General features: G+C 53.5%; 1 protein-coding gene across 6 annotated transcripts in view; it reads left to right on the top strand.

The window, feature by feature from the left end:
- TMEM51 (transmembrane protein 51) overlaps positions 1-21978 on the top strand; it is a 54241-nt gene that overhangs the window by 29185 nt on the left and 3078 nt on the right. For 3 of the 6 annotated variants that reach the window (XM_060625092.3, XM_081796453.1, XM_060625095.3), the window contains 2 exons: positions 17197-17270; positions 21251-21810. In XM_060625092.3, coding sequence (XP_060481075.1) covers positions 21467-21810 — 344 coding nt within the window. In that variant the 5' untranslated portion in view covers positions 17197-17270; positions 21251-21466. The remainder of the gene's footprint in view (positions 1-17196; positions 17271-21250; positions 21811-21978) is intronic. The other 3 variants (XM_060625093.3, XM_081796454.1, XM_060625098.3) reach the window with 2 other exon arrangements.

Here is a 21978-nt window from a genome sequence, read left to right as displayed (position 1 = left end):
GGAGGATGAAATGAGGTTGTGTGTGGAAAGTGCATGGAAATCAGCCCGGGCCTGGGGGGAGCGGCAGGCAGGTGCTAGGGGCCAGGAGGGTGATGGGGAACCATGGAGGGATCTTGACTGAGGGTGGTATGATCACATTTGCCTTTTGGAAAGACCCGCCTAAAAGCAGCATAGAGAGGGCAGGCCAGGAGGCAGGGAGGCCACGGAGGAGGCCTTCATGGTCCACGTCCAGGGGAGGTTGGCCTTGACCTAAGGGAAGGGGGGGGCCATCCTAGGGTGCGGCCTCTCCCCAGGGCCCCACTTGCTTGCTGGGTCCCCTTTGTGCTCAGCAGCCACTGCGGCGAATGTGGGGTGGCAGGTGTTTGCCCAGCAGGCGGGGTCTGGAGTCCTCTGTGCCCGCTGGCCTACCTGTGCACACAGAGCATATGCTGGGCCCGCCCCTGTGACAGCTGCCGCAGGACAAAGGCCTGGCTGTTTGACCAGAGAGGCAGGAGCCGCCCAGTGGGTACCCAGCACGGGATTCACCCCCCTTCCAAAAATTCACCCACACCCCGGTGCTGTATCTGCGCCCTACCCCCCAGCAGTCTCCCCAACCACCCCCTTGCCTGTCAGGGGCCGGGTCCTCCTTGCCCCTGACTCTAGTGGCCTTTCTTCCTCCTTCTGTGCTTTCACGGGGGTCACTCCGTTTTTGCTCACTTTTCCCTCCTTTGGGTCCTTTGTGCCTCATTGTTCTTCCTGCCCACTGCCCCCCGCCCCCCCCTTCATATTTCTTCTGTTCCGCCCTCTTGGGCTTGCGGGAGGCTGAGGGCAGAGTGCCGCTGACCGCCCTCTCGGTGCCCGGCACAGTGCCCGGCCCACAGGGTAGAGCGATGGCGTCCCCTTGGATGCGTCTGCCGGTCCCTACAGGCTCGGCCGGTGCCCGCTTCCCTCTTTCTTCCTGTGTGTGTGTCCGTTCGCTAGATGTGCATGACAACCTTGGTAAGTTTCCAAGGGCAGGCCTGGTTCTCCTCTCTGCCTTGTAATTCCTGCTAACGGCCTAGAGGCATTCCCGACCTCGTGATTTATGACAGCATCTATCGGGGTGGCATGTTGGAGGGCAGTGTGGCCCAGGGAGAGATTTGCCAGCTTTCAGTCCCGGGACCACATCCTTCTTCAGTCACTGCCAAGGCCAGAGAGCTGTCTTAGTGACCCTGACAGTGACCCTGAGGATGACTCCTCAAAACATCCCCACCAAGGAAGGCGATCCTATCACCTGCAAGCAGACCTTGACTCTTGACCGTGTGTTCCAGAACGCCTACGCCTCCCTCTGCAGGTGCTCGGGGCCTGACTTGGCGATCCGAGAGCACATGTGAGGGGGGTGGGGCCTCGCGGAGGGCGGTGATCCCTGCTCACTCGCTGGCACCAAACTTGCCTCAGAAAGGGGAAGAATGGGGGCAACTGGCCAGTTTGGTTTTGCTTTGGGGGCTTTTTTTTTTTTTTTAAGTCATTATTTTATTTTATTGTTTTATTAGGCAAGAGGATTTATCTGGGTTCATCCAACATCGGTAAGGTCCCCCTGGATGGATTCTGGCATCGGGCTCACCGTCCACCTCCGCTCACATTTCCTCCACGCTGGCTCCCTCCTGGAGCAGCCTACCCCCCGCCCCCCAAAGGGGAGGACCAGATGGCCACCAGCTACCTCCAGTCCCTCTGGCAAACCCAGCCAGGAAGGGGCCCCGCTGGGGGTTCCCCTCAAGGGCATTTCCTCAACCAGGAAGAATTAAGTCACATTGGTCCTGGCTGGCCCAGGCCCCGCCCTTTGAGAAATGGGAAGATCTGATTGGCCAGGCTTGGTCGCGCCCAGACTTAGGGCCGGGAGGAGCACCCGCCTGACCACATGGCACCTGCGTCCTGGTCCAGGTGGCCTTGGGCAGCCTGGCTCCCGCGGCCCAGCGTAGCCCGGTCCCCAGACCTCCGGGGACACTCCTTGGGAGTGACTTGTGCGACAGGCTCTGGACAACTTGGCGCTGTGGAGAGCACAGCAGGGCCTCGTTTAAAGGGTCCCTGCAGAGACTTTTGTGATAATCATAGATAACCCTCGATTACCTGTTTGGGAGTTTCCAACCTGATCCTGGATTTTTGTAAAGAGAGGGCCTGTGTGTTCGTCCCCCAGCACCTGGACTTCTGCTCGGCACTTGTGGGCGCCCAGTTAATGTTTGTGGGGAGACTGCCAGGAGCCAGGGGTCCGCAGCCTTGCTCCTGCCCCCCCCCCCCCCACCCAGGCTCCACCCTCCCCGGCGCATCCCCCAGCCTAGCCCAGCTTGTGGGCGGTACTCAGGAGACAGGGGCTACTTTATCTTCAGGGTCATCATCATTATTGTTAGTCATTGTCCTTGTTATTGTTCAGCCTGGACGTTTCTCCTGACTCGGAGAGCAGTCTTGACTTGTGCTGTGCCTCCCCCCTCTGGCTACCTTTGCTTCAGTAATCCTATGCCCAGATGTGTGGTTACAGTCCCTCCACTGATTGGTGAATCGGGGTCATAAAGTCCTGCACTGCCTGGGCCCCCTGCAGGGTAGAGACCATCTGGCATAGCTCCCGGCCTAAGGGGTGGGAACACGACAGGGACACCCGCGGATGCACTGGAGACGGGGGACACCCGCTGTGGGGCTTCCAGGCAGATGATCCGGGCCCAAATGCGCACGGCGCCGGTTCGGAGCAGTGTGCACCTGCTCACCAACCTCAGCCCCCCTTCCTTGCTGTACAGTGGGGACGAGGGGGACGCCAGGGAGTGTTTGGATGATTACAAAAATGACGTTTGAGTGTCCAGCTTCGTGCCAGGAAGGAATTGCAACCCCCAACACGGTGCTGTGGCGTCTGAGAAAGGGACAGAGTCCTGGGACATGTGACCTGACGCCCCGGGTCACAGGGCCGAGCCCGGGTGGCGGAGAGGTGCAAGGTCAGCCCTCAGCCCTGACCCTCGGCTTCCGAGCAGGTTACTGAAGACGCTGGTGTTTGTCTTTGTCACCGAGTGGCGGGGGACGAACCCAAGTCCCCCCCCATTTCTCTTCCATCGGCAACCCCAAACCGTGGCTGCGGACAGTGGACAAAGGAGGGCCTTGTCCACACAAGCACTGTATAGACATTTAAAAAACTCATTATTCTTTCAAAGCCTGGCTTGGGGGCAGATGAGAGGCAGGATTTTAGAGGGACTCTGGACTCAGAGCGTCTGGTTCACAGCCTCCTTCTGCTACTTATTAACATGAGACTTTGGGCAAGTTATGTAACCTCTCCGGGCCTCAGTGTCCGCATCTGTAACATGGGGGTGATGGTGGCCGCTTCTTTGTGAAGATTCAGTGAGATAATCCAGGCTCAGAGTAAGCAATGCACGTTAGCTGTTCTTATCATGATTTAAAGACACATGCTTTTGAAAACAAAAGGCCCTTTTGTAAAATGTATAATCCTGCAGTTTGCGTCTGATGTGCCTTGTCTATAGCCGGGTACCCCTGGGGTTCCAAGAGCCGTGCTGTGAGATACCAGAGCGGGGCTTCTTATCCTGGAGGACAGTCCTGAAAGGCCAGTGAACCCGAGATTGGACAGGATTGTGCCGAGGGCGTTTACGGTAGGCTGGATAACACATTCATTAACGAATAATGTCCCCCCACCCCCGAGATGTCCACCTAATCCCAGAGCCTGTGATAAATGTTACCTTACGTGGTCAAAGGCCTTTGCAGATTCACATTATCCCGGGGGGTGGGGGGGCATACTGTAGTCGCAAGAGTCCTTGTAAGAGGGGGCAGGGGTGAGGGGTGTCAGAGAGGGAGGTGTGGTGATGGAGACAGATGGCCGGGGAGTGCTGTGAAGACAGGAGGGGGCCAGGAGGTAAGGAGTGTGGACAGCCTCCAGGGGCTGAAGAAGGCAAGGAAGGAGATTCTCTCCTGAATCCACCGGGGGAAGGCAGGTCTGCTGACACCGTCATTTTATTTTTTTATTTTTTTATTTTTTAAAAAATTTTTTTAACGTTTATTTATTTTTGAGACAGAGAGAGACAGAGCATGAATGGGGGAGGGGCAGAGAGAGAGGGAGACACAGAATCCGAAGCAGGCTCCAGGCTCCGAACTGTCAGCCCAGAGCCCGACTCGGGGCTCGAACTCACGGACCGTGAGATTGTGACCTGAGCTGAAGTCGGACGCCCAACCGACTGAGCCACCCAGGCGCCCCAACACCGTCAATTTAGAACTTCTTGCCTCCGCGACTGTAAGGGGGTGAATTGGCGTAGCTTTAAGCCGCTAAGTTTATGGTGATTTGTCATAGCAGCAACAGGAAACGAACACAGCCCTTCTCAGGAGAGGGTCGGTGGTCATTTTTCAGATCTGCCCCTGCATTGGCAGGCCGGTGATGAACAGTCACAGGTCCAGAGCCTCCCACTGGCCCCCAGAGCCCCCCCTACCCCCAGCCCCCCCGCTAGGTGTTAGTACACCCACGGCTCCCTCCTCCTTGTCCCTCTGTGTTCCCGTGTCGCGCGTCTGAAATGCAGGCATATTTTCACTAGCCATTTGTTTTTCCTCTGGAAGAGACCCTGAGAAGCCCCACAGAACAGCGTGCCCCATCTCTCTGGGGGTTTCTCGATCACGGCCCACGCAGACGCCCAAGGTGCGTGCCTCTCCTGACGCCGGCTCTCGGCTTCCCTCTTCAAACCTGCAGGTGCCTGCCTGGATGGGGAAACCCGCTGCGCTCCCAGCCACGGGATCGATAGGGGAGGCACTTCTGTTCGGGGGTAAACCTCTTAGCAGCTGTTGGAGGCCACAGCCTGGAGCCTAACTTGGGTTTCTCATTCACGCACCGCACACAGCAGCGGCTCTCCGACAGAGCCCTCGGGCCTCCACACCCGCCGACAGCCTCAGCTAACAGTGTGCCAGTCCTGTACCAGAGCTGGCTTAGGTTGTGTCACCAGACCCTTGAAAGCAGCATCTTCCTTTTCTCTTAATTTTTTAAGTTTTTTTAATGTATTCATTTTGAGAGAGAAAGAGAGAGAGAGAGAGAGGAAGAGAGAGAATCCCAAGCAGGCTCCACGCTGTCAGTGCGGTGCCCCATGCGGGGCTCGAACACACAAACCACGAGATCATGACCTGAGCCGACATCAAGAGTCGGATGCTCAACCGACTGAGCCACCCAGACGCCCCCAGCATCTGCCTTTTACAGAGAAAAACAAGGCTCACAGAGGTGAAGGGCATTGCCAGAGGCACACAGAATTAAACGAAGGTTGGACAGACTCTAAAATCCTGTATGTTCCACGATACTACTCTGTCATGCCATTCATTCATTCATTCATTCATTCGTTCGTTCAGCATTTATGAGGCTCCTCGGGCACGTGCCAGGCCTCTTCTAGGACAGAGGGAAAGCAGTGACCAAAACAGACCAAAGTCTCCGCCCTGGAGAACTCATATTCCAGCACAGCACCATCCCTTAGAGCTAGAATACAAGCCCCAGGTGTCGTTTTCAGTTTCCTGTAACCACATTGTTCTTTAAGTCCAAAGAAACAGGTGAAAATCATCAGTTTTATTTAACTTGATACACCTATCACCTCAACACGAAATTGACTAAAAATATTAACGAGATAATCTCGTTGCCCTCCTCTGTCTCTGAAATCTGGTGTTTGTAGCTTATACTTTGACAGCACATCTCAGTACAGACCGGCCGCGTTTCGAGAGCTCACCGGCCGCGTGTGGCCGTGCCTATTGTATTGGACAGTGCAGCTCTTGGACACGGCAGACGCCCATCCAGACAGCGACCTGGGTGCAGCTGGTGTCATGACCCCCCCCGTGGAGCTCAGCAGCCATCGTCCATCCCCGCTAATGTCCAGCTTGGGGTTATACTGGCCGCTCTCGGCTCTGCGGCTCCTTGCGGCTGGGTTGTTGCAGGATTAGGGACCCAGCGTGTCTCTTTGTGGGGTGGCAGGCGGAGGGGGCTGGGCCTCAGCTCAGGAGGTTGGGTCAATCCAGCCCTTCACCTGTGCCACACCGTCTTCAGTGGCCACGTGAGGCCACGCTCCCGTTTTATGATCGTCGCTACTATTTTAGTCCCCTCTTCTCCCCTCCCCCACTCCACTTTCCTTGTCTCCCAGCAACCGTCCCTGCTGTGGGGAATGCCCTCAGTGGCCAGAGTTAGGGCCAGACACTGGACTGAGAGCGGGGAGGTCCTGGCACAGGAAAATCAGGGTGCTGTTCCACCAGGATAGAGAATGGTCATGGCCCAGGTGAAACAGCAGCATCCTCTGAGCCTCTCCAGGGTACGTGGTGAGGCTTACCACTGCCCCTCCCTCCTTGCACTGCCTCCCGGAACCTCTGGGCCCTGTGATCCCCGCTCCCCGCCTCTCTGCCTGAGGAGCCCTTCTCCGCTTCTTCGTCCAGACTGGTTTCTTTCCCCTCTTAAGGTTCGAGCGCCCAGAGAGCCCGCGCTGAGTCTCTCGTGCCCCTCATTCCTGTGAAGGTTGCTTTTAGGCCAGTGCTCCACCGACAAGCACTTTCTCTGTGCGTCATCTCTTTGGAAAGGTATAGTCACAGCCATTTTACAGATGAGAAAACCGAGGCTCTATAGGATATAAGCTAGTTGAGTGGAAGAGCCGGGAGTCATACAGAGTCCTGCCTTGAGCATCCATCGCCCCCCGCCCCCCTTCCTGATCCGCGCGTGGCTCTGTGACCCAGGTCTGGTTCTGGAATGTCGTGCCCTTATCTCACAGTCGCATCTGCCCACAGCCAGCCTCCAGGCTTCGCTCCCACTGTTGCCAGCCTCTCGACCTGACTTTCAGACTTCTCCACCCTTTCCGGTCCTCGCCCCTTTCTCCAGGAGATGGGCTCCTTCACTGACCTCCCCTAATCTCGCCAGAGCCCACTGGCAACAAAAGTTCCCCTCTTGGTCTAGTGCTTTATACCGAATTACCACAAACCTAGTGGCGTAAAATAACTCACATTTTGTATTTCGCAGTTTCTGTGGGTGCGGAGTCCAGGCACAGGTTAGCTGGGTCCTCTGCCAGGCCACAGTCAAGGTGTGGGCCAGGGATGGGTTCTCATCTGGAGGCTCGAGTGGGGAAGGGCCCGCTTCCAAGCTGTCTTGGCTGACGGCAGAATTGCTCCCTTCAAGTTGTAGGACCGAGGGCCTCATTTACTGCTGCTGCCGTTGGGAGCCTACCTCAAGGCCTTGCCAAATGGACCTCCCTTAAAATGTCTACTCGCTTTATTAAAGTCAATAAGCAAGAGAAGGTCTCCTTGCAAGGTGGGCATTACAGTCCTTCGTGATATAATCTCACATAATAACCGTCATCCCAACATTTGCTGTATTTTACTGGCCTGAAGCAAACCAAGATTCCTCCCACACTCAAGTGGAGGGGTCACGCAAGGGCATAAACACCAGGAGGTATGGATTGTGAGCCCACTTTACGAGTCTGCTGGCCATACAAGTGGAGGGGTCACGCAAGGGCATAAACACCAGGAGGTATGGATTGTGAGCCCACTTTACGAGTCTGCTGGCCATACTTCCCCTCTGGTTATCTTTGCTTAATGGCAGGATGGGAGAGTGGAGTCAGACCTGCCGTATGGCTTTAGGCAAGATCTCAGTGTCCTCACCTGTAAAATGGGACGATACCCTCTGTCCCTTGGAGTTCGTGTGACGATTAAATAAACTCTATAGGTGGAGTTTTTGGCACTATCCTTGGCTTAGCTGTTAGGCTTATAAATAAAAACAAATTCACTGTTACTATTCAGCCAGGCCCGGGCTGGTGTAGGTGTAGAAAAGCCCTACATAACAATAGGTTCAATAGAATAAACCTTTGTTTTTCTTCCATGTAAACAGAGTCCAGAGTTCAGCAGTCTGGGGCTGGGAGGGTGGCTCAGCAATCACCAGGGACCCGGGCTCCTTCTCTCTCATTGTTCTGCCATCCTCTACTTCATGCTCCAGCATGGCTGCTGAGCTCCGGCCATCACATCTACACCACAGTCAGTAAGAAGGAGGAAGGTGCAAAAAAGAGAGAGAGAGAGGGAGATGTCCCTTCTACTTAAGAACGCTTCCTGAACGTCCCCCTCCCCTGATACACACATCTGCTTATGTCCCATTGGGTGGAACCTAGTCATGTGGCCTGGCGAGCCTCTCAAGAGGCTGGGTAATGGTCTGGATTCTGGGAAGCCCTGGAAAACTGAGCATCAGGAGTTTTCTCACAGCGGAGGAAGGACAGAGTGGATATTTGGAACCCTGAACCGCCCGAACAAAACCACCCTACTGAGGATATCCGGCCAGTGAGTCGGCACTACCCGCCCTCCAGCACAGGTAGGAGAAGAAAAGATCAGGTGAACTGAGCTTGGAGGTGAGCTGTGCCCTCCAGGTGACGTGTCGCTCCAGCCAGCTGGCTCTGGTGCATCCCGAGGAGGTCGTCGCCTTTTCCAGCACGTGAGCGGGGGGCCCGACTGGCGTTTACAGACCAGAACGGCGGGGAGGAAGGGCAGCCAAGGCGTGCCCTCTGGCGCCCCCCAGAAACGGTTTTGCGCCTCGGGAGTTTCATCGGGGCTTATCTGTCCAGGAAGAGGTCGCTTCAACGTCACGTGCTGGCTACCAAGGAAGCATAGAGTCTTTTTCAGTTCCCAGGAGGCCTTACAACCTGGGGGAGCAGGTGGTGGCGAGTGTAGAATCCAAATGTCATCCCTCCCATCATCCCTGTGCCGTGTCTTGGCACTTACTGTATACCTAGCTAGCTCTGTTCACCTAAGGTGGATAAAACACTCACTCCTCAACCTTGTGAGGTCGATTCTCTCTGTTCTGATTGTCGCCAGACAGAGGGGATCGAGCCCCGCCCCGTGCGCGGGCTGTGCCCTGACTTCTCTGCGGAGGGGGATGGTGGGGGTAGCGCTTTCCTCCCGGGTTGCTGGGAGCAACAAGGCAAACGATGTTGGGGAGCACGCCCGCTCGTGGAGGTGGGTGAGCACTCGACCGAGGGTCGTTCTCACTCCCTCTCCCAACGTGAAAGAGGTGCCAAGCCCCACAAAGCGCGCCTCCCCCGTGAGCTGTTATTCTCGTCCCCATCTCCTGCGGGCTGCCCCGTTTTAACCTCAGCCCCAGTTTTATGATTAAACATTCCAGCGTCAATTATTTACAATATGTCCAGATGAGTATCAGGATTGCAGGGGGCCAAGTGACTCACACGGGGAGAAGTTGGTTTTTATGGAGGGGAAATGACACGAAGGGAAACAAGGAATTCTACCACCTGACCACAGAGACTGAGGTCAGCCTAGGAAGGGCTCCAAGCAGCCAGGGTGTGGGGAGGGGGCTCCCCGTGGGGACGTGGGGCGCTGGGAGGCAGCAGGTGGTGGAGTGAGCTAGCTCTCCGCTCAGACGTATCCAGTTCAGATCTTTGCTGTGCCATTCGCTGGACGACTTTGAGCAGGTGTCTCAACTTCTCTGAACGTCAGTTTCTTCCTCTGTGAAATGGGGATCACTCTAGAAACCTTCTCCTCAGGGTTCTTGGACATTTTAAATGTGATAATGAAGGGGCGCCTGGGTGGCTCAGTCGGTTGAAGATCCCACTTCGGCTCAGGTCACAATCTCATGGTTCGTGGGTTCAAGCCCCGCATCGGGCTCTGTGCTGATGGCTTAAAGCCTGGAGCCTGCTTCAGATTCTGTGTCTCCCTCTCTCTGCCCCTCCCCTGCTCACACTCTGTCTCTGTCTCTCAAAAATAAATAAATGTTAAAAAAATTTTTTTAATAAATATAAACATTAGAAAATTTTTTTAATGTGATCATGAATAATAAGTTTTAAAAATAATTATTTTAAGTAATAAATATGATATATTAAATTGTCTAAATACAATTAATAGCAATAACAATAAATGCACGGAAAGCACCCAGCACCGGGCCTGGCACTTGGTAAATGCTTAGGGGATCGTTCACTGTTGCCGCTATGATCCCAGGAGGTGACAGGTGGAAAAAGAATCTGGTGTGACTAGTGACATCCTGAAAACCGGAAGCAGGAGGAGGCCGGGGCTGGAGAAAGCAGGTCTGGCTGGGGGGCTTTCAGTGGGAATCACAGGTAGCAAGGGAAGAGAGGGCTGGGAGAGGGCTGGACAAGCTTGAGCGAATTCCAGAAAGGCGCTTGGCAGAAGGTTTGGGAACCGCTTCTGTGGAAGCGGCATCACTGTGGCTAAAAAAGAAAATGTCCAGATATGGGCAGGATGACCGCTCTCAGACTGCGTCCTGCCCTCCCCAATCAAGGGCCGCCCTGATAAAGGCCTGGGAACAGGGAGGGCTTTGCTTCTGCAGCATCCATCGGCCTGCAACGGTCTGCCTGTCCTCTCTACACACCTCCAGTCTGGGTTAGAAACCCCCACGTAAGGACCACATAAAATAAACCCCTGCCTAGCTTTGTCCTGAGGGCTTAGGAACTGGGCCACCAGGAGAGCGGGTGCCTGCTGATACAGCTTGAGGACGCATGCCTTTGCTGCAGTTTTTACCCCGGCCAAGTCAGAACGAGTGCAGGCTTGCCTCCGGAGAAATCTCTGGTTAAAATGTAAATGCGGTGCAGGAGGGCCGGGTTGCCCAGCCCTCCTCCGTCCAGCCTGGCCACGCGAGGAAGAGGTGCAAAATCCACCAAGGGGTCCATTTTATCAGGATCAAGGAACTGTGTCCGATTAAATGAGCCGCTGGACGAGAGAAGGTCTGAGAATTAGCAGGTGCCGGGGGAAGGTGTGCCCTGCGTGCATTGCCCGTGGCTGCTGTAACAAATGATCCCAAACTTGGTGGCTAAAAACAACATAGATTCACTCTCTTGCCGTTGCTAAGGCCAGAAGCCTGCGGTCAGTTTCACAGGCTAAAGTCAGCAGGTCTGCTGGGCTGGTTCCTTCTGGAGGCTAGAGGGGAGAAAGTGATACCCTCATCACCGCAGCCCCCTGCTTCGACCTTACATCTCTCACTTCCTCCTCTGACCTTTTTGCCTCCCTCTTGTAAGGACACTTGTAATTAAATTGGACCCACCCGGATGATCCCGGCTAATCTCCCCATCTCAGGCCCCTTAACTTAATCACATCTGAAAAGTCCTTTTTGCCACCTAAAGTTAACAGTCACAAATTCCAGGGATTAGGACTGGGATATTTGGGGGGGAGGTCATCATTCAGCCTCCTACATGCCTTCTCCCAAATTCTGAGAGACACAGAGGGGTGAGTGGCAAATAGGCCCGAGCTGAACCCCAGATTCTTCTCTGCCCCCAACTCCAATGGCCTTGAATTAGCCTCTCACCCCCTCCGGGCCTCTGTAAAAATGACGGATGCTCACTTCCTCTATAGGCTGGAAATGACCGCTAACACACCCGGAGCGGTTCCTCTCTGCCCGTCACCAGGTGCAGGAAAACCCTTAATGCAGTCACTCATTGATTTTCTAGCTTTACTGTCCCTGGAAACAGCCAGACAGTCTCCTGCCTCGGGGCCTCTTTACTTTGGTTCCCTCTGCCTGGAATGTCCTTCACCCAAATAGCCACATGGTTCCCTCCCCGGCCTCCTTCAAAGCCCTGTTCAAATAACACTCTCTCAGTCACTGTGCTCCCTGACCACCACATTTAAAGTCCCCCCGCCCCCCGCCCAGCACCCCCTACCACCGGCCTCCGTGTCAGGTGCGGGTGTCGTTGTTCTCAGCTTGTCTTCCCATCTAGCACGGGATGGAGTTTTCCCAGACAGGTGGTTGTCCGTGAGCTCTCCGGGGACAGGGCCTTCCGTCCGTTTTGGCCATTCCTCTATCCCCAGCACTTACAGCAAGCCCTGGAACGTGGTAGATGCCCAGTTAATGTTTTGTTGAGCGAATGAATAAATACCTATACCCCCACACTTTGAGCCCGTAACGCGTAACAACCCATGAGTTCCATCCCCATCCGGCTCCCTGACCAGTGAGACGGCTAAAGCGGACGGTGATGAGAGGAGGCCTCTCGGTGACTGAAGCCGCCGGGCCGAGATGGGAACACTGCCTGGGGCCCAGAGTCCACCCTGGGAAGCCCAGTGCGTGCTGGGAGCGCTCGATACTCGGAAACAGTCTCTGCAGTCCCTGATTTAAGCTCTCCCCTCTGCCTACTTTTTGCTGCAAAATGCCTCTTGGGGAGGAGAAACGAATGAAGCAGGTCAGCGTCCAAAATGACCCGCACAAGGACATAGGCTATGTCCACGTGGTGCCCGGGTTGGCCAGCACACTAAGCGAGCAGCGGAGTCGCAGGGGCTCCCTGTCTCTGGGGAATGACCTGTTGCTGGCCTCACTGGTGGGACTGATAACAGGTCCTGTCTTGGTGACTTGGCAGAAAGGCTGGTGTCCTATTGCCTCGAGGATGAGGAGGGGCTGCGCACAGGACCCCCACTTACACGCTGTGAGACCCGGGGCAGGTTTCTCAACCTCTCTGTGCCTCAGTGCATTCGGCGATGACACGGACCAAGGTGGGGATAAGAGCGCCTCTCTCATACGATGCTTGGGCGGAATGAATGAGTTCAACCCACACAGAGCGCTTCGCGTGAGCCCGAAGGAGCACAGGAAATAGTAACAGGTGGCTGCAGCTGGCTGCATGCTGGGCCCGGGCGGGGTGGTCAGTGCCCGTGCTCGGCCTTGCTCTCCAGAGAGGGAGGCCACTGGCGGCCCAGCCCCAGAGCCTGGAGGAGGATCAAGGTGTCAGACTCACTGAGTTGAGGATGATGGGAGCCTTGCTTCCTGCCCTGCGTCTCATGGGCACCAGACTCTGTCCTGGCAGGGAAACACACAGCGAGGTCACATTTCCCAAGAAATATTGAATGTGGCCGGAGCCCTCGGGACTGGCTCCCTGGTGCCAGCCAGCCTTGTAAATAGGGTCACACGCCAGCCACTTGCTTAGAGAGAGACACCTTGTCAAGCTCCCAAAGACTAGATACCTGGTTTAACTCACTGCTTCTGTTTATGGCTCCTGGAGTCTTCAGAATGAATTTATCTTCCGATTAAGGATCAGGCGCCGATATTTAAATGGATTAGCGGGGAGACTGGAGATGTCAGGTCTTATAAAATTCACCAAGATCTGGGGCGCCTGGGGGGCTCAGTCGGTGAAGCGACCGACTTCGGCTCAGGTCATGATCTCACTGTTGGTGAATCTGAGCCCCGCGTCGGGCTCAGAGCCTGAAGCCTGTTTCAGATTCTCTCTCTCCCTCTCTCTCTCTCATTCTCTCTCTCAAAAATAAATAAACATTTTTTTTAAAAAATTCCCCAAGATCTTCCACTGGGGAGGGGAAAACTGCCTCTTTTCAGTGCAGCAAGTGTTAGGTTCTGGGAACCGTCCCCTCTCCCATCTCTGTGCAGTTTCTCAGACTGAACCCTCCCCACAGATCGCCCTTAATCCCCTCCTACCCCCAAACTCCACCCAAGGTAAATTTACATACACCTCAAGGCCTTGCAAAGCTTCTGGATCTTCCTTCCCCCACCTCCCTCAAAGGTAATTTCTTGCCCCTTCTGTAGGCTCGTTCCCTGTGCCCCATGTTATCAGTACTGCCTTGTGATTTATGGGTTTTAGAATCAGTCGTGCCTTATACCTGCCTTGTATACTAGCTGTGTAACTTTGGACAGGTCACTATACCTCTCTGAGCCTCTGTGTCCTTATCTGTAAAATAGAAATAGTAATGATCAGGTGATCGTACGCGGAAGGAGCTGGACAGAGGACCTGGCACAGAGTCGGCACCCGACCCACGTTCACTCTTACCTGATGCTGACTTCCCTCCTATAAGAAAGTGTCACTTGTCTTCCTGCTGGACTGTAAAAGTATCTCACACATCCGTGTGTCCCCCAAAGCCCCTGGCACACAATAGGGACCCAGCAATTGTCAGATGCAAATTCCTTAGAAAGCCATTTTAAAAGAAAGGGACACCTGTTACCCCTCGTGCTTCTGTGATGAAATATCTCCCAGAATAAACTGCCGTGCTCGTTTCTGGCCCGCCTGCCCTGCCCAGGGAGCGGTGTGGTGCAAGGGAAGGAGGAACATTGGCAAAGTCAGCAGGATTTGATTGTGAATCTCGCCTGCTGCTTAGCACTGTGTGCCCTAAGACGAATTATGTAACCTCTCTGAGATTCTGAGAGTGGGCTCCTCGCTCCTTGAAGGATGGCTGCTGCTGGGACTTACACTACTCTTCCTACAGTTGTGGCTCTGCCTTGCAGATTGCTTAGCACCTTTTCCTTTAGTCAGCTCTCTCGGGGCCCAGGCAACCCTCTTCCCTCCCCTCTACCTTTATGACTCTTTTGGCCACATGACTTTCATTCTTCCTGAGTGCTCAGTCTACAAGAACATGCTCTGAACGAATGGGAACCTGATGCCTTTGACCTTGGTTGGTAGGAAGGTGGCCTGACACTCCCAGGCTGGAGGGGAGCTGAGGCAGTGGTGGCTCAGAGCCCTTCTCCTCCCGGTCCCCCCAACCTTCCCCCCTGCATGGGACCGGAACTTGGTGACAAAAGGGACTAGGGGCTGAAACTTGGCCCAGAGGGCCCCCACTGAGTTCTTCCTTTGTGATGGGAATGTGGCCTGGTTCCCTGAATGCAGCTGGGGATCCCTTTCCCAATTATGCAGCTTGGCAGGAAGAGCTCAGGGCACAGGGAGATTGGTCAAGGAGGCTCTTTGTCCTGGGAACTGGTCACTCTGCCAGGACTGAGATCCCCTCCCATGGAAGGTTGGATGGGCTGGAGCTGTGCCTTCCTTCTGGGGCCAGGGGGCAAGCTTCGTGGCCACTCAAGGGTCTAGATCAGATTCTTGGTTTCTGAACTGCGTTCCAGAGAATTTCTGGGGTTCCATCGTTTGGGGCCCTTCGCTCCATTTCAGCCAGAGCAGAGCCTTTATTCCCTTTCTTTCGTTCAATTTTATTCCAAGTGTTGTCTTCATACCAGACTCATAGCAAGTCCCTCTAGGTGTGGGGTGGCTACACTCGGGTGTCAGCCAAGTGGGGCGTCCAGTGTCCAGAGCTGTGACTATCCGCCCCCACCCCGGAAATCCATGCTGGCTCTGGTTGGGCCAAGGGTGCTCGTGGGAGGGAAGACAGCGGCTGCCCAAAAGGAAGGAGGCTCAGGGCTCTCACCCCTGCCCACTCCTGCCTAGGAACACCAGGGGACATTGGTAGAGTCACCACTTTGGGTCAGAATGGAAATCACAATTAACTGGGCACCTCTCCCATGTTGCTGGCAAGCCGTCTGTGCACGGGATACTCCTGAAAGTTGCTCTGACGAATCCTCTCCCCCTCGGTGCCAACTGTGGACTAGGAATTTCCCCAAATTGATAATGGGACATTGGTTAAACTTTTTAACTTGCGAGATATTCATTCAATGAAGAGTTAGTTATTAAGCACCTGCTGGGTTCCCTAACAAGAGCTTTATTTCAGGGGGTTTATACTCCAGTGGGAGAGACAGGGAGCCTACAAGAAAACAAAACAATACTATTAAATGGTGAGGTAATGTCATCCGTCCATGGGAAGGAATGTCATCAGGGAACCAACAAGCATGGGGCTTAAGAGTAGCTGGGTGAAGGAGGGGCATTTTATACAGAGTGGTTAGGGATATCCTTTTGGAGGAGGTGGAGTTTGAGGTGAGAGACAGAAGTAGTAAAAAGTAGCCAGACCAGGGGCACCTGGGTGGCTCAGTCGGTTAAGTGCCAACTTTGGCTCAGGTCATGATCTTGCAGTTCACGGGTTCCAGCTCCCCGTCGGGCTCTGCGCTGACAGCTCGGAGCCTGGAACCTGCTTCGGATTCTGCGTCTCCTTCTCTCTCTGCCCCTCCCCCACTTGCGCTCCATATGTCTCTCTCTCGAAACTAAATAAACATTTAAAAAAATTGGTTTTAAGTAGCCAGACCAAGCGCAAAGGCCTTGTGGCAGGACGTGCTTGGTGTGAGTGAAAAACAGAACAGAAGCCACGGAGGGTTGATGAGCCAAGAGAGAAGAAATGAGAGAGGCAGGAGCCAATCCAATCTGGTGGGACGAGGGAGTTTGGATTTTATGCTACGAGTGTGGGAGAAATGTTGATGGTTTTGGAAATTCCTACCGCAAAATAATTCAATCAATCGAAAAGGCCCCTGTAAGATATCTATGAAGTTTAAGGAATGACGTCATAAGTAAACACCCACGTACCCTTCTCTCTCACCCTCCCCAGGCACTGTGTCTCACTCCTCCGGGGAGGTCGCTCTGATCCTGAATTTTAGTTTTGGCAACCTTTGCATTTCTTCCTCTTATTACAAAAATAGACGCGTGTTGTTTGGTTTTGCCTCGCTCGGAACTTCACATAAATGGAAACATGCCGGGTTTGCTTTCCCGTTCAACCTCGCGCTTGCCAGAATGGGCCACATCGGTGCATGTAGCTGCGGGTTGTGTTCATGGCCATGTAATACTCCACTGGATAATGCTGTCGTGGCTCACGCTTTTTCCGGGTGCCTGGCATCACTCGGTTTTCTCGTGTTGAACCAACCCTACGTTCTGGGGATAAACCCAACTTGATGGTGATGTATTATGTAATTGTCTGCTTTTAAAAAGACATCGTGGGATTCCATTTGCTGATATTTTGTTTAGGATTTTTGTTTGTGTGCTCGTGGATCAGATGGGCCTGTCATTTTCCTCTCTTGCCTTGTCCTTACTTACTTTAGGGATCAAGGTTATACACTCCTCATAAAATGACTTGGGGGAGTGTTTCCTCTTCTTGGAGTCTCCAGAGCACTTGTGTAAGACAGATAAAACCACATAAGGTCTGGTAAATGCAGCTACTGGACTGTCATCCTTCCGCGGCCCCACTTTTTTGGTCCAGAGTCTTGGTTTCTTTGGGGACAATCTTTCTTGCAGGTACCCCAACCGATGCCCTCCCTCCCCCAAGAAGAAGCAAAGAAAACACATACCCACCCACCCAGGAAGCATCTCAAATTGAAATGCTCACCGCTGGGGTGCCTGGGGGGCTCAGTCAGTTAAGCGTTAGACTTCGGCTCAGGTCATGATCTCACGGTTCGTGGGTTCGAGCCTCGCGTCAGGCTCTGGGCTGACAGCTCGGAGCCTGGAGCCTGCTTCGGATTCTGTGTCTCCCTCTCTCTCTGCCCCACCCCTGCTCATGCTCTGTCTCTGTCTCCCAAAACTGAATAAACGTTTTTTTTTAAAATTTAAAAAAAAAAAAAAAAAAAAAGGAGAAGAAATTCTCACCACTTACTTAGAAAGCTGTGTTTCTGGTTTTTTACAGGTGGGTCCTTAATTCAAGATTTTAGTATGAAGAATTGTTTCCCAGCCTGCCCTGAGCACCCCAGGTAACAACAGGTAGATGCTTCTCTTAAGTAGTTAACAACTTTTCTTGAACACCCAGGTGTAGAATCACTCACTTATCCTTGAGGGCAGCCTTGACCATGAGCCGCGATGGGTCCATGAGTCTGGCTGAGCTGGGACCCTAGTCTGCGTGCCAAGGCTGCCCTGTTTTAAGGACGTGTTGGAAACTATGTGGTCCAAATCCTCCGAGCACAAAATTAGCTTCTTTCCATATTTTTGAAAGGGAAAGAACATCATGCTAAATATAACGTGGGTCAGCAAGCCAGAAACAACATAAATAGCCATCAGCTGTAGCTCAGGAGCTGGGTTTCCACATCCCTGGTGAACCCAACAGGATCCTGGGCTCCAGAGGGAGCGTGCAATCGACGAGCGATGTTGAGCGACCATTGGAAGCGTAACCCTGCCACGAACCCAAAACCCAGAAACCTTTATTTCATTTGTTCATTCTAAAGGCACCACAGGCCCGTTTCTGTTTCCAGTCCTTAGTCTCCCAGTAAGAAAAAGACAACAAAAATCATTCTAATCCCACAACACACACACACACACACACGCAACTAAACCACCGTGGTATGCATCATTTGAGTGTTTTGAAATTTAATATAATACATCAAATAGTGTTTGTGTATCTGTTTATGTATTATGGAGGGCCCCAAGCCATCATAATATCCAACACCATGTAATCTTTGCCCCCCTCGTGGGTGGTCTCACCCCATTGACAATGCAAGCTTTAAATAATATTAAATAACAAACCTTTCTCTAAGGACTGACTCTTGTGCTGGTCACATACAGTTCTCAGTGCTTTATGTATCTTTCCTTGTTCACTTGTCAAAACTCTCCTATGAGGTGAATACTAGAAGGCTTTTATTTCCGCTTTACAGTGGCGGATACTGAGGCACAGGGAGGTTAAGTAATTTGCCCAAAGTCACACAGCTAGGAAAGTAGAGTGAGGATCTGAGCTCAGGCAGCCGGTTTCCAAACTGGTTCCAAAGTTCATGTTTAACCACCAACCTATGTTGCCTTGCAACAATACGTTGTTCTGGTTGTAACACCTTCAAGCTACAGAAATTGAGTGAAAGGTATACGCTCCACGCCCTCTCCGTTCTCGGAAGCAATCATTGCTAAATTTGCAATGTGCCCCTCCTCTGAGATTTTTACAAACATGTTTGCATGTGTGAAAATATTTTGTCTCTTTGTTTGAACGTAAGAAGGATCCAGTCTTCCTTCCCATGTATTCATATATACATGTCTGTGTATAGAATTTTTAAAATTATAATCACACTGCACGTGCCGGTTTTTTTTTTTTTTTTTAACCTTGTTTGACTTTAAAACGTATCATTAGCCGGCTTGAAACCGTAATGTAATAAGCACACGTACCATATTTTATTTAACCAGATGCAGATTATTGGCTCTTTCAGTAGCTTCCAGTTTCCCACTGCTACGAAGCTATGATGAACATCCTTGCCCTGTACATAATTCTTAACAAGTTGGAATTCCAGAGCCGCACGGTATAAGCATTTTGAGACTTTTGATCCATAAATGCCAAAATTTGCCACTTAGAAAAATTGTGTGAAATGACTTATCCCAATACCATTACCCACACTGGGTGTTGGTGCCTGTTTTCCATCACTGACAATTGAACAGGCGCAAATGTGTGAATCCTGACATTTGTATCTCTGTCGGTGACTCTTATCTGAGGCTTGTTTTACTCATGTGACAGGATAAGACGAAGCTGGAGTTGAGAGAGCAGGGAAGGTGGGATGTTAAAGTGGCCCCGATCACTGGTTGAGAAAACACACTGTCAGCCTCCCACGTTCAAGGCCTACCTGTAGGGCCCCCTAGCAGGTGCTCAGTAATGGGCTTTTTAATCTGCTTCCCACACCAGCCTCAGGCTGAACCGTTACCCCCAGAGCCCCCGCCCCGCCCCTCCCCTGCCGGTCTCATCTCAGGTCCATGTGGCAGAACCGCCGATCCCCTCATCCTTCCCTTTGCAGGCTGTGAGTGATATCGTAAGAAACAAATACCCTTGTGTATACGGTAGACTTTTCAGCTGGTCCCACCGCCACTGGCTGCAGCGGAATGGATCCTTGTTCAGTGCCCTGCACGCACACACATACATGTCACACACCAGGATGCGTGCATATATGCATACATACAAATACATATAGGACAGCACGAACAGGGTGCAGACCCTATTATGTGAAGTGGGACTTCTCTCTCACGGAGACTTTCCGTAGGACACACACCTACCAAATTCCAGCTTCTATACTTTCTTCCCATTTTGTTGTTATTCCTTGTGGACTTTTTCCTGCTGTCCCGGAAGCCCCACCAGCCCTTAACTTGCTCACCAGTATTTCTCCAGTGCCTAACACTGCTTAGCAGATGCGCAAGGAATATTTGTCGAGTGCAAAAAAGAAGGAACAGACCTCAAGCCGATAAAGGATATTATCCCAAATATTTTTGGAGTATTTTTTAACCAAGTGGCCAGTTTCAGATGGAGCCCATTGTTTGATGAGAAAATATCTCTGCGGCATTGGATTTCAAGTGGCCTGGTTAGCCGTCCTTCTGGAAAGATTGGAAAGAATGCACAATTGAAAACAGGACCTTGCCCAGCCAAACATCTGTCAAGTTTTACTATTCTACAAAGGTTGCTGTCCCGGGAATAACGTTCTGAGGAGCAGTTAGCCAGGAAGGGTGCTGCTCGCTGGTCCTCCTGGCCCCTGAGAGTGTTCTCAGCTAAACCTTCAGGGGACTTGCTTGTCTTGCTCACTCTTCCCAGACAACAAATGGTTGTGGAATCCCGGAACGAGGGGCTGCTCCCTTTAGCACAGAGTCTCCGAGCCACTTCGGGGGAAGAAGGTGTCTCATCCAGCCGGGCACAGCAGCTATGATGAGGAATGGGCAGGCTTCTGCTCCTTTAAGAAAAGCAAAACGCCGGGGTACCTGGGTGGTCCAGTTGGGTAACGGTCTGACTCCGGCTCAGGTCATGATCGCATGGTTTGTGCGTTCGAGCCCCCTGTCAGGCTCTGTGCTAACAGCACAGAGCCCGCTTCAGATCCTCTGCCCACCCCCTGCCCCCATTCTCTCTGCCCCCCTGTGCACATGCTCACTCTCGCTCTCTCTCTCTCTCTCTCTCACACACAAAAATAAACATTAAAAAAAAGGAAAACAAAACTCCATATGGCCGAAGGGAAGCTAGTCTCACAGGACGGCTTCAGATGGCCTCTGTTCATTTCATTCAATGAATCGGCAGACGTGTTCGGAGTCCCTCTATGTCCCAGGTGCAGAGATAAAGACGATGTGTCACAGGAAGAGAGAGACTGGCCACAGCCGCTGCCGGGGGCTTGTGGGAGCCCACGGAAAGGGGCAGCTGAGCAGGGGTGACCAGAGAACAGCAGAGATGCTGGGGGGGGGGGGGGCGTGCGGAGAAGGGCGAGGTGAGAGATGGTGGGGGGAGGCAGTCACGGGTGTGATCCTAGGAGCCTGGATTTTCTGCTGCAGGAAATGGGGAGCCATCGAAGGTGGTAGCCGGACCGCAGGCTGTGCGGACTGGGACGTTTCACTGACGGATGCCCGTCACCCAGGCGATTGGGGTACCGCTACTGACCACGGCTCAGGCTCCCCCTCGTTCTCGCTCCTCGCCGGACCCAGTGAGAGCTCAGACTCTACCGCACTTTGTTGAATTCCACAAACTGTTTTAAGGACCCGGAGCTCTGACCTTTCTGGTCTCCTGCATGGAAAGGTCCGGCTTTTCCTTTTCGGGCGGGGTAGGCGGGTCAGCCCTCCTTCCGCAGGCTCACAGAAGGAGCCGAGCGCAGCACGTAAGACATCTGGAATGCATCAAAGGCGAGGCCCCGCCAGAGCCCGTGGCTCCGTCCTGCTTCGTGGCCGCTTCAACAGTACAGCCGCTGTGCTCACAAGAGCGTCTCAGATCCGAACTGATCTTCCCCTCTCCTGTTTCTGCTTTCTCCTTCCAGACCTCTTGGCCGCAGCCGTCCACACAGGATGCCTCGAACTTGCCCGAAGCCATCCCTCGAGAGCTCAGCCGCTGTTTCTTTGGGGTGGCCCTAGGGATTTTGTGCAGGACGTTGAGCGGGTTTTGGGTTGCTTTGGCTGCTGCTGCCGCCCTTATCTATTGATTTTCTTCCTTGGAGCCGGGCCTTGCCCTGCGCACCGCCCCCCCCAACCCCGGCATGATGGCCCAGTCGAAGGCCAACGGCTCCCACTATGCGCTGACCGCCATCGGCCTGGGGATGCTGGTTCTCGGGGTCATCATGGCCATGTGGAACCTGGTGCCCGGGTTCAGCGCCGCCGAAAAGCCGACCGCCCAGGGGAACAACAAGACAGAGATCGGCAGCGGGATTCTCAAGAGTAAGACCTTCTCCGTGGCCTACGTGCTGGTCGGGGCTGGGGTGATGCTCCTGCTGCTCTCCATCTGCCTGAGCATCCGGGACAAGAGGAAGCAACGACAAGGCGAGGAGATGGCCCACATCCAGCACCAGGCGGGGGCCGAGCCACATGCCCCAGAGGAAGACAGGTGAGGACTGGCCACCCCCCAGACCGTGGGGGGGGCGGGGTGGGGGGACACACGCGTGTGCACACTCTCAGGGCTCCCCGAAGACACCATTTGCGTCTGGGAGACTCTAGGAGACTGCCCCTTTAGTCTAGGGGTAGAGTCTCCCCACCACCCCCACTAAGGCTCTGT

This window comes from Panthera onca, chromosome C1, assembly GCF_046562875.1.
Source record: "Panthera onca isolate mPanOnc1 chromosome C1, mPanOnc1 haplotype 2, whole genome shotgun sequence".
Classification (NCBI taxonomy): Eukaryota; Metazoa; Chordata; class Mammalia; order Carnivora; family Felidae; genus Panthera; species Panthera onca.
Note: the sequence above shows the minus strand (reverse complement) of the source record. Positions and strands in the feature narration are given on the sequence as shown.